Genomic DNA, 12,383 nt, shown 5'->3' on the forward strand with positions numbered 1-12,383 from the left:
AGAGGGAGAAGCAGGCTCCCGATTGAGCAGGGAACCCAACATGGGGCTCAATCCCAGGACCCTGAGATCACGACCTGAGCCACCCAAGTGCTGCCGGTTCAGCCCAGGCTTCCCAGAGCTCTCTGTGTCTAACTTTGATGCTGTCTTATAATTAGATGTTTTTGTTTGGCCTACAGTGATTTTTTTTTTTTTTTTTTGCATTGAGCCAGGATCACAAAATCAGATTACATGTAGAAATACAAATTTCTGGTTTTTCCTGAAAAATCAGAAGACCTGACAATTCCTGCTTGGCGACAACAGGCTGGGGCTAAGTAGGGGCTGCTGCCTCTGGATGGGGCATTCGTCAGAGTCCCTACCATGCCCAGCTGGTTCCTCTCATTTATATTACCTGTCTGACCCCTTGTAGACGATAGAAACAGTGACTCTTGTTCCAGGGTCCGCTGTTTCCTAATTGCCATGGTTCATCAAGTATATGTACTCCTCCCTATGAGACCTTGTTGGGGGTGTAGTTATGTTCTGGGGCCTATCTTACCACCATCGTTGCTCCACTATTACTTCTCACAGCCAAAAAAATGTCACCCATTATTTGCCTTCTCCGGGAGATCCTTGGTTACTTCTAGAGGTTTTTTTTTATTTTTTATTTTTTTTTTATTTGACAGAGAGAGAGATAGCGAGAGCAGGAACACAAGCAGGGGGAGTGGGAGAGGGAGAAGCAGGCTTCCCGCCAAGCAGGGAGCCCGACGTGGGACTCGATCCCGGGACTCCGGGATCATGACCTGAGCCGAAGGCAGACGCCTAACGACTGAGCCACCCAGGCGCCCACTTCTAGAGGTTTCTATACCATAAAGTACATGCAGAATTTACACACGCTGATGTTTACCTTGAGGTTATCTGGCAGCTCAGCCCTGCCAGCATACCCGGGGTTCATGGTGATGAAGACAGCACAGGTCGGGTTTAGAGAGAGCTCAGTGCCTTCAAAGATGAATGTCTTTAGCTTCCGAATGATGGCTTGTTGAATGCTGAGGATCTGCTGAGCCACCACAGACAGCACTTCTACCTGGGGTGAGAATGGCTGGCTGATGTGAGCTCCTACCGCCCCACTCTTTCAGAGGACCCCTCACTTAGCAATGACAAAACCCAATCATCTGAGAACCAGACCTTCACATCAAAATCAGGAGCATGATTTGGGGTTTTGGTAAAGAAAAAGAAAATTGGGGTGTGTATTACTAATTTCCATGGTATTTTATCTTTGTTCTAGCACCCGGCATAATGTTTGATCCATTGTATACATTCAGTGTTTATTGGTTCTAATTGCATGTTTGCCTTTCCTGACCTAAATTCCCCACCCAAATAGAATTAATCACCCCCCTCTCTTCTGTGACGGCTCCTTACCACTACTATAGACTTCTATCATTTTCTATTTGTTTCACTTAACTTTTATTTCCCTTTGCTAAATTGTATCACTCATTTCTTACTTAGCTTTGTGTCATGAACAATTGCAGAGTATCTGACATGTACTAGCTGCTCAATAAATTTTTGAATGAGTGAGTGAATGAATACGATGAGGATATATATGTATATAAAATATGTACTTTGTCTTCTTGGGACTGTTTTTGTTTAGTTTGTTGAGTACTTACTCTGTACAGGGGTTTTAGAGGACATATAACCCCTGTCACTGAGGAGCTGAGAGCCCAGATGAAAGGCCCCTGTATGTTCAACCCCTGCTCTGCAGGCCAGTTGCAGCATTACCTCAATCCTGTTGAACTCATCGAAACAGGCCCATGCTCCAGCCTGGGCCAGTCCCTTGAAGAACTTCCCCATGGCTTTGTAATCCAGACCATCTGAGCAGTTGAAGACCACACACTAGAGAGAAGGAAGGATGTGGGCACCATTAGGGATGGGTTCTCTCATATCTGAATTACCCTGCACATGAAATACAGGTGGGGCTCCTTTCTTCCTATTCCACTGCAGGAGCTGGGTCCCCACTCTTTCTCTCCCCCTATACCATATTGAACTTCATGCCAACTCTCCTGACAGGAGTCCAGAGAGGAATAGGAGGAGAGCTTAAGAATAGACAGCATTTCCCTACCTGCTTGGCCAAAGCTTTGGCCAGATCTTTGGTGGTTTCTGTCTTGCCTGTGCCAGCTGGTCCCTCCGGAGCTCCCCCAAGGTTCAGCTTCAAAGCCCCCATCAGTGTCCTAAGGGGAAAAATAAGAATTTGGTACCCAATGGGGCACCTGGGTGGCTCAGTCAGTTAAGTGAATGACTTGATTTCAGCTCAGGTCATGATCTCAGGGTTGTGAGATTGAGCCCCACTTTGGGCTCTGTGCTTGGTATGGAGTGCTTAAAATTCTCTCTTTCCTTCTGCACCTCCCCTGCCTCTCTCCCTCTCTTTAAAAAAAAAGAAGAAGAAGAAGAATTTGGTGCCCAAGTCCTAAGACATAGGAAAGAAACTGACTTTTGCTTTATTTTGTTCTGACTCATACAAATAGCTTTAATTTTTTTCTGATTATATGACCAATATATCATCATTGTAAACAAATCTGTTTTACTCAGCACTGTAACCCCAGGGCCTGGTGCGTGGGCACCCATAAACATTTGTTTGAATGAATGATTGAATGGATAAATGAATACATACATAAATGAATCAAATAAAAGTTAAAAATCTTCATAAACTCCAGATTCCAAAGATCACCAGTACTAATGGAGTGGTGGAAATAAATATATTTCTCTCACTGGGTTATGAACTCATGAGTTTAGGACCTGTATTTTGATTCACTTTGACAAGAGTAGGGACAAAATAAATGTTAGAAATTGATGTGTTCTTCACTTGTGGCTCTACAGACCCTTGTATGAGCCTCTATAGTTTCATTTAACACACCATCTTATACTCATCTGACTACGTCTCTGTCCCCTGACCCCATTAGGTTGAGGGTTTCTTGATGGCATGCATGGTACACAGGAGAGTTTAAGAAATGGCTATTGAATAACAGGTGAAATAAATGAATGAATGAAGACCAGAAATCAGAGACCACAGAAAATAAGTGATTGAGGGCTTTGAAAGAAATAATACTCAAGAATTATCTTTATGATTACAAAAAATTCCACTTTAAGGAATATACAAAATCAAAGAAAATCTAAATATCACAAAGTGGACACATTCACAGAGGTCAGATTTCTAATGGTATGAATACCAAGGAAAGTGATAAAGCACTTTGCTGAGCACAGAATGACTACATCTCACCAGCTGGCTGAGCTTGGAGACTCCTTGCCAGAGTCCTTACCTGGCTCCTTTTCTAGCTTTCGTCCATGGGATCTCCAGGCACCATCTTGATTCCTGCCATCAGAGAGCTTTCTACTTAAGCACTGTGGCATTTTTAAGGACAGGCATCAATGTTCTGCTTGTTGGTTTGGCCACATTAATTTGCATTAGGACTCCTACTGGGTTCTCATGTCTGGCCTAAGGCCTAATTTCCATGCCCATCTGTGGGACCATGGTAACTAAGGGCAAAATTCTAAAATCTCAGAATATGAAATGCAGAGGGAAGGGTCACAAACTCAAGATGCCCCTCACCTTCTTCCCCAGAAGGTTTTCCTTCTGGAATTCTCTATTCACCCTTTGGGTCTGGGCAGGGGGAGGGGCAGAGGTTACCTGTAGCAGCGGTCAGTGAGGGGTGTAATCACCAGCCGGGGGGAGTTCCCCAGGTACTCATAGCCATACAAGGCTTCTGTGGTGATCATCTGCACCTGCACATCCTTCGAATCCCAGTAGTAACGCAGCTGGGAGATCCACTGGAAATCGTTCAGATCACAGATATTGTCCTCAGATAACTTGGCCACCACGTCGCGAGCTGTTGGGACAGATGCAGACATGGAAACACACAAATGCAGAGCTGTCAGCATACTCCTATGTCCACAGACTGCTCAGAGAAGGTCTGAGGACATCATCCAGGCCACCCCTCCCTCTTCAAACAGTTTCAGACTCAACTAGCCTCCCTGCCTACCCCTAACCTGCAGGTAGCAATTTCTTTCAGAAGCTGGTCTTTGCTTCTCCCAAGGAGCCAGGCAGAGAATCTGCTGCGTTGTCTGCTCCCGGAGTACAGCAGAGGCATTAAAAGTGCATACTCTGAAATCAGACTGCCTGGATCCTAATTCTGAATCTGCCATTAACTAGCTAGTGACTTTGGGCAAGTTACTCAACCTCTCTATTGAGCTGTGTAATCTGTAAAATGGGGTAATACAGTACCTACCTTATAGAGTTATTATATGGTTATTAGGAGGATTAACTGTATATACAGTTGGCCCTTGAACAACGTGGAAGTTAGGGGTGCCCACTCACGGTACAGTAAAAAATCTGCGTATAACTTTTGACTCCCCTTACACTTAATTACTAATAGCCTACTGTTGACTGGAATCTTTACAGATAACAGCCAATTAACACATATTTTGTAAGTTACATGTATTATATACTGTATTCTTACAATAAAGTTAGCTAGAGAAAATATTTAAGAAAATCGCAAGGAAGAGAAAATACACTTACAGTATTGTATTGTATTTATCGATAAAAATTCCCATATAAGTGGACCTGTGCAGTTCAAACCCATGTTGTTCAAGGATCAACCGTATACACACACATATATATACTTACACATACATATATATATATATATATACACACATATATAAATATCTACACATCTACATGTATATGCAGATGTAGACAGATGAAAGAAAAGAAAGATTATATAAATATTAGCTGCTGTATAAATATTCCCAAATTCTTGGTGGACTGACCCAGAGAGCTTTGCAATATGTAGTTTTCCCAAATGCTGTCATATCCCCAGTATGACCCTTTTGGCCCTGTTCCAGGCTTCTAGGATATCCGAGGAGAATATAGTCAGCTTGGCCTGATGCAGTTGGCAAGGGAAGGGGTCCCATGAACCCATAGTTAGATATAGTCTTTCCATCTGGGGGCCTGAGAAACCAGATGGGAGATATACTTCTGGACTTCCTTCTTTCTCTCACAGGATTATGAGCCTAATTTGATTTTCTCACCGTCATGGGAGGCCCTGAAGTTGAAGAGTGAACAGAGGTTTCTAAAAATCATTAGCTATTTTTTAGGGAATTCTTAGGTGAGAGCTATTGAGATCTCAGAACTAGGACAGTAGGGGCACCTGGGTGGCTCAGTTGGTTAAGCATCTAACTCTTGATCCCAGCTCAGGTCTTGATCTCAAGAGTCATGAGTTCAAGCCCCACACTGGGCACAGAGCCTACTTAAAAAAAGAAAGAAAAAAAAAAAGTAGGACAGCAGCTCGAATTTAGTATTTCAGAAACATAACTTTGTAAAGGGATGCTTCTACAAGTCTACTGACTCTCTGCGAAGAGAAGTCTTTATGACAGTGAAATCCAAAACCCTCCAGAGAAGAGTCCTGGAAGATTATACCAACAGCTCTTCCTTCCTTCCTGAGGAATTTAATTTCCCTCCAGGTTCTTGAGGGAAATCATAGACTGGTAGCAGGAGTAGGGGTCTCCATGAGGGACCCAAGAGGAAGGTGAATCTCAAGGGACTGACTTGGGGATGCTGCATGATGCAGTGTGTATATGTGTGCATGTTTTGTGCATGGGTGTGTATGTGTGTGTGTGCATGTGTGTGAACACCACCGCTCTGGGGAGCCTTGGGCAGTGACCACACCTGCACTTCCTACCAAATGAAGGTCACATTCTCCCTTCTCTCTCCCTGATTTCATGCTAGTCTATCCAAGAGAAATTAGATTGAAATGAGCATCAACCTTAAGGAGAATAAGATGCCACGAAATGCCAGGAGGAAGCTGGGTGTATGAACAAGAGAGACACTGTTTCCAGGCAACCAGCTAGTCCAGCCCTAGTTTCCTTGGTGGTGATGGAGTGAGGGTGAGGGGGTGGTTTGTTTTATATAAAGACCCCAGTTCTTCCTCCTCCTCCTCTTCTTTTTTTTTTTTTTTAATTTCAGGGAAGTGCTGGAAGGCATTATCTCTCTCCCACTGCCTCCCTGCATACACTGCCCACTTCCAGTCTCTTGGGTTTGAAATCAGACAGACATAGAATTACAATTAAATCAATTACATCAAAGTATAAAACAGCCTCTGCTCCTTAGTAGCTGTATGCCTCTGGGTAAGTTACTTACCTAAGCCTCAGGTTCTTAATTTGAGAAGTGTGTATAAAAATGAGATAATATATGTCAAGCACTTAGCACAGAGCCTGGCACCTGGTGAGTATTCAAAAATATTAGCTATGGTCAGCCTCAAGAAATCGTTCCAAGTTGGTGAATCTCAGAAATGGCTTGGGCTGCCCTTGTCTCGGGGAGAGCCCTGCTTGGAGGTTTCCTGGAAACAAGGTGGGGACGGGAGGGGAAAATATCTGGCTTCTCTCCTTACCCCCTCACCTTACTCTCAGTTGCAGAAGCCCCTCCCTAATGGCAAAGGGGACCCTGAATCACTCCATCCAGGCTCTCAATGGGGAGCAGCAAGCCTGGCTGCCATTCTTAGACAGTCAACAATGCCGAGGAAGCCTCCTTGCTCACCGTGGACATCGATGACCGTGAGGGCCCCGAGGGTGAGTCGAGCCCCGCTGCTCAGCTTCCCTCGCACCAGCTGGACAATTTGTGCAATCTGATTGTTGCTCTTTTTCAGATAATCCTGGCGGGGGCATAGGAGGGGACAACTGGTTAAACTGGATTCTCCTCTGTAACCCCCTCTTGGGGAACAGCATACTCTACCACTCCAGGTCCCTTTCCTTCACCCCCTTCATTAACCTCTAGATGAATTGCAAGTGCATTATGCTAACTGAAAGAAGCCAAATTTCAAAGGCTAGGTTCCTTGATTTTATTGTTACGATATCGTGGAAAAGACAAAACTATAGGAGCAGACAACAGATTGGTAATTGCCAGAGGCGTGGAGCAGGGGAAGGGACTGCTATAAGGGGCTTGAGGGAATTGGGGGGCAGGGGGGCACGGAACGGTTCTATATCTTGATTGGGATGGTGGTTACACAAATGTATGTGTTTGTTCAAACTCGGAATTGTACACTAAAAGGGGTGAATTTTATTGTATAGAAATTATGCAATAGATCTGAATTAATAAAAAAAAACTCTGAAACTTTTTCAGATTAAAGGAGACACAGGGGATATGAAAACTAAATGTATGTAAACAATAATCCTGGAAGGGATCCTGGACCAGGCAAAAAGCCATCAGTGGGGCAAATGGCTAAATTGAGATTAGTCAATTTAAAAGGTCTACGTATTAGATAAGAATGTGTCTTGCACCAATGTTGGTTTCCTGATTTGGATAATTGTACTATGGTTATTTAAGATGTTAATATTGGGGGATTCTGGATGGAGGGTGTATGAGAATTCTTTGCATTATTTTTGCAACATTATTTGTAAGGCTGACATTACTTCAAAATAAAGAGTTAAAAAACAGAAATAAATTTTAAAAAGGAAGAGAAACGGAGACCACCTTAGGTTCATAGCTCACCTTCCCCACTTCCTAGCTATGCAGTTCTGGGCAAATGATATTAATCCTCTGAGTCTCAGTCTCCTGTTGAGTCTAGATAATTACAGCTACCTCTTGGAGCTGTTTTGAAGATTCAATGAGATGGTGAAGCACTTGGCACAATGTGAATCAAGTATCCAGTAAATACTGATGGTTGTTATTGTTATTAATAAAGTTCCCGACACACAGCAAAAAAACAACCTTTTCAATGCTTCCCCATTGCCCTTGCTGTGGGTCTGTAAAACCCTTGGTGATAGGGCTGCTCCACACATCTTTCTGAACCACACCCATTCCACAGCTATTCTAGATTCAAGTGCCTTCAGTTGCTGGAATGCACCATATTTTTCATCTTCAGACTTTTGCACATTCTGGTCTCTCTCTCTGGAACACTCTTTCTCCTGTTGTTTGCTTGGCTAATTCCTATTTATATTTCATGTCTCCCCTTAAACACCATTTTTCTGGAAAATTGTCTCCAATTCTAACCCTTCTCTTACTTCTCTCCTTCCTTCCCATGCTTCCTGGATCCCTGTACTTTCCTTATCACAGTTCTAGCAGAGACTTTTTATCTCCCCCACTAGACTGTAAATCCATGAGGACAGGGATCATGTCTCTCTCATTCAACTCTAAATCCCTTTGCCTAGTAGCATCATTCCAGCATGGAGCAGATGTCAAACAAATATTTGTTAAATGAACAAGGGATGGATGGGTGGATGGAAGGAAGGATGGATGGATTGATGGATGGATGGCGATCCTGTACCAACACCTGCTTCGTTTAGGATGCTGAGCCACATTATTCAGGATCCATATACTCCAGGGCTGGGGTGTGTGATGTGAAGCAGTCTCCCCTTTTTACAGGTAGGAAACCTGGGGCACAGAGATGCAGTCATAAAAATCAGAATTTTTTAGTGTTTCAAAAGTTTGAAATGAAATACATGAAAGCAGTTTGCAAGTGCAATATGTTTGTAGGACTTATCAACACAGAATGTGTATAAATTTGAACCTTGGTCAAATGCTCATGTTCTAATTTTAAGGTATAAAGCAAAATATAGTAAATTGAAATATTTTCTGGTCCGTAGCCAGTCATCTATAGGGGGAAGAACAGAAGGTCTGATGAGATCATCATGAGAAATGATACCATGGTGAAAATGTTGGGAATGAAGTTACCATTCATTTGTTCAGTAAATATTTATTGAGCACCTACTATGTGCTCAGCATTGCAGTAACCCCAGGAGATAAATAGTGAGCAAAACAGACATGGTCTCTGCCCTGTGGGGTTCATGGCCTGGGTTCTAGTACTGGCTAACTTGCCAGCATCTCATTTAACTCTCCCACAATACAGTACTATGATGTTATAATACAATGTGGTGCCCCGTGGTGCATTATATAGTCAAGGAGACTGAGACTCAGGTTAAGGAACTTGCCCATGGTCACACAGCTAACAAGGGAAAGTATCAGGATTTGAACCCAAGTTCATCCAGGTCTTGAACTCTCAAGCACTGGCCTCAACGGCAGGAGTTAAGTGGAAATATGCATGTCTAGATCTGAGGACAAGCAGGACTTGAGCACTCTTGGTCTCGAGAGAACACTGAAGGAAGAGCTGTAGGTGGGTTTGTGTTCAACTGCAGGCGGTAAGAAGCAGGTAATGGTGGAGGAGGAGGGGAAAATGGGACCAGGTGGTCTTTTGGCCCAGGAAGAAGACCAGAGGTCTCTGTTGGTGGAAATTCTACCAGGTTGACCCCTGGAAGCAAAGACTGATAAAAACTTAAAATTCTGCAGCCTAGAATTTCTGCCTGGGAAGGACCATGAGGGCTATTACACTACAGAACTCCGGGACAGCTCCAATTCCAAATTCTCCATCCTGCTGTCCCCATGAAAACCCTGACTTCTCTATGCCATGGTTGGATGCTGTGAGTTTATTGTTGTTGTTGTTTAGAAAACACGGCTACTTTAATTATAAGTCCTTCAGATCCTAATCGAGCTTGAATCTCCTCTACAAGCTTCGTGACACACTCACTTACTGGTAGGGTGTTTTCCACCAGGGCTTGGGACACCTCCTTGGTCCAAAAGATGGAGGAGACGCAGATAACCACCTGGCCAGGCCACTGCAAGACCCACTGATTACGAGGGAACTGGGAAAGTGCAGAGGGGCATGTGGTACAGTCAGTTCATCTTGTGGGACTTAAACGAACATCTGAAAAACATCCCCCACCACCATACCCCCTCAACAAATACAAAATCCTCCTCCACCCTCAGAAGCTACCATACTTGATATCTTGGGATTACTGATTTATGTCTTCCTCCCTGAATTTTATGAAAAAGAAAAAAAATCATCAACAATCTCATCAGCTTTTTTTTTTTTTCTTAAGGTCCCAATCCAAGGATTTTACACAGTTATAATCAAGGTGCTGTTCACAGACAGTTTTCATAACTACCCTTTTTGATGGCTACATAATATTGCAGTGCTGGGCCAGTTTTCTTAGCCTTGCCTAGAACCCCCCAAACTTGTTTTAAACTATAGGTCTGGCAAACTACACAGAGGGCTGAATCTGGCCTTGCTTTTGTTTTTGTGAATAAAGGTGTATTGTAACACAGCCACACCCATTCCTTACTGATCATCCAAGGCTGCTTCTGCACTATGAAGGCAAAGATAAATAGTGTGTGTGGCCCACAGAGCTGAAGACATTATAAAAACATTTACTTTACAGAAAATGTTTGCTGACTCTTTCTCTAGATGCAATGGCATGAAGTCATTCCATACAGCTCGCCATTGTTCTTTAACTTAATTTTTTAGTTAAAATAAATCATAGGACAAAGGACTGGCCTTTCATTTACAGTGCAATACTTCTAAGAGGGACAGCAGGGTCAGTACCCCGTACTTTAGTATATTCTTCTATTTGATGGAAGGGGTCATGGGGGTGGGGCCCTGAAAAGTAAGAAGAAAAGGCACCCAAAGTCAAGGAGCACAAAGACCTGGTCTGCCTACATTTAACCTTGCTAGGAGCTGGCTGAAGAGCCATCGCCCACAGTTCTTTTGTTTTGGCTTCCTTCGGTCATACCTGTTTCCCCTAATGCTTCGGGAGTTTAATGAGTTGTACCGTTCAGGGCATGTGTACTATAAATGAAAAGCCTAGAGGGAGAAATGCTTAATTGGAAGGTGCTCTAAAAAGACCTCCTGCCATCAATTCATTTCACAGAAGGGACTTGCAGGTAGCAGCCAGAGGGTTCTGGCTAACCATCTTGTCTTGTGCCACCTGCTTCTAACTGGCAACATTTCACCAGAAATATGTGCATCGTTCCAGGATTCAGAAGGAAAGAAGAGAGAGGCCCAGCAGGGTCACGGAGGGGTCAGGTGTTACCTAGCAGGATCCGGGTGGGTTTTGGTAGAAGGCAGAGGGGTGCTTAGAATTGATCCATTTAACCTTCTCCCCAACGTTGTTGTCACTGTACTCACACCTTGGCACGTGTACACTGATTCTCATTTACCTGGACATATGCTTCAATCCCAAGTCTAATAACCTCCTGCATACTGGCAATCATCATCTTCTCCACCTGCTGGAGCCACTTTTCCACCATGCCCTGTAGGGGTGAGACAAAGCAGCAGCAAGTTAGCCAAGCCCGGACGGAGGGATCATGGGCAGACCCAGCTTTCTCTCTGGACCAAGGCTGGAGGGAGGCCAAAGGTCTGACACCCCTCCAAACCAATATTCTTTAATTATGTGTTTTATATTTATTTACTTATTTATATTTTTTTATTCTGAGAAGTATGTGTGATTTAAAAGGGGAAATGGGGATTCTTGACATGCATTTCGTGTCATTTTCTGAAACACAACTTCTCAGAAAGCAAACAATACATTTATGTTTCAATTCATAAAATAAAATTGCTCATTTCTAATGAACAGTCCTAATTCTTGCCTTATTCCTATGGTTCTCAAACTTTGCTGTGCACTGGAATCATTTGGAGATTCCAATCACTTGGAATCATTCCAATTGATTTGGACACCTGACTTCCATTCCTAGCCATTCTGATTTAATTTATACGGGATGCAACCTGGGCATTTGGATGTTTTTTGTTTTTGTTTTTTTAAAGCTCTACAGGTAATTCAAATGTGCAGCAAATGATTAAGTTTTAGAATTTCAGGTCACTGTAGCTCTTAACTTCAGGCACCTGTGAGCTAGCTGGTGTCTATTTGGTAACACGACTCCTGGTTATTACAGCTTACATGTGTGGCTGGCAAAAATGGCTAACAAAGTAAAGCCAAGAGTGCTTGTCTATTTCTACTCCATGGTGCTGTCAGGTTCAGCAGGAGTGGGAGTAATTTACATTTTACTCATTATATAAGGACACTTGTATAAAAACCTGAGTAAAATAGCATGGATTCCATAATGTTTTATTGACCTTAAAAACACCCACCCCAAATAAAAGGTATTCAAATCGGCAAAGAAGAAGTCAAACTCTGTCGCTTCGCAGATGACATGATACTTATGTGGAAAACCCAAAAGACTCCACCCCCAAATTACTAGAACTCATACAGCAATTCAATAATGTGGCAGGATACAAAATCAATGCAAAGAAATCAGTTGCTTTCTTATACACTAACAATGTAACTGTAGAAATAGAAATTAGAGAAATGATTCCATTTACAATAGCACCAAAAACCATAAGATACCTCGGAATAAACTTAACCAAAGAGGTAAAGGATCTATACTCTAGGAACTACAGAACACTCATGAAAGAAATTGAAGAAGACACAAAAAGATGGAAAAATATTCCATGCTCATGGATTGGAAGAATAAACATTGTTAAAATGTCTATGCTGCCCAGAGCAATCGATACCTTCAATGTCATCCCGATCAA

At 43.0% G+C, this 12,383-nt stretch overlaps 1 protein-coding gene and 1 long non-coding RNA gene across 2 annotated transcripts; both read right to left on the reverse strand.

The window, feature by feature from the left end:
* Nucleotides 1-625: 625 nt before the first annotated feature.
* On the reverse strand, nt 626-2,406 carry LOC145719020 (dynein axonemal heavy chain 12-like). The gene is made up of 3 exons (XM_081810534.1): nt 2,090-2,406; nt 1,750-1,863; nt 626-1,057 (listed from the first exon to the last, which is right to left on the reverse strand). The coding sequence occupies exons 1-3, from the start codon at nt 2,189-2,191 to the stop codon at nt 836-838; spliced, it is 438 nt and encodes a 145-aa protein (XP_081666660.1). The 5' UTR covers nt 2,192-2,406; the 3' UTR covers nt 626-835.
* A 270-nt stretch (nt 2,407-2,676) lies between these two features.
* LOC145719021 (uncharacterized) lies at nt 2,677-9,715 on the reverse strand. Its single transcript, XR_014142143.1, has 3 exons — nt 9,547-9,715; nt 6,560-6,674; nt 2,677-3,851 (listed from the first exon to the last, which is right to left on the reverse strand). It is a non-coding gene; the product is annotated as an uncharacterized LOC145719021 (long non-coding RNA).
* Between the last annotated feature and the right edge of the window lie 2,668 nt (nt 9,716-12,383).

The sequence above is a fragment of the Leptonychotes weddellii genome, unplaced genomic scaffold, assembly GCF_054177405.1.
Source record: "Leptonychotes weddellii isolate Sample4059 unplaced genomic scaffold, ASM5417740v2 HiC_scaffold_2828, whole genome shotgun sequence".
Taxonomy (NCBI): Eukaryota; Metazoa; Chordata; class Mammalia; order Carnivora; family Phocidae; genus Leptonychotes; species Leptonychotes weddellii.

Excerpts from the sequence above, each read along its gene's own strand:
- LOC145719020 (XM_081810534.1), bottom strand. The coding sequence starts at position 2,191 with ATGGGGGCTTTGAAGCTGAACCTTGGGGGAGCTCCGGAGGGACCAGCT. Across the intron at positions 1,864-2,089 it reads CCAAAGCTTTGGCCAAGCAG|TGTGTGGTCTTCAACTGCTC; the intron begins GTAGGGAAATGC and ends CCTTCTCTCTAG. Across the intron at positions 1,058-1,749 it reads ATGAGTTCAACAGGATTGAG|GTAGAAGTGCTGTCTGTGGT; the intron begins GTAATGCTGCAA and ends TTCTCACCCCAG.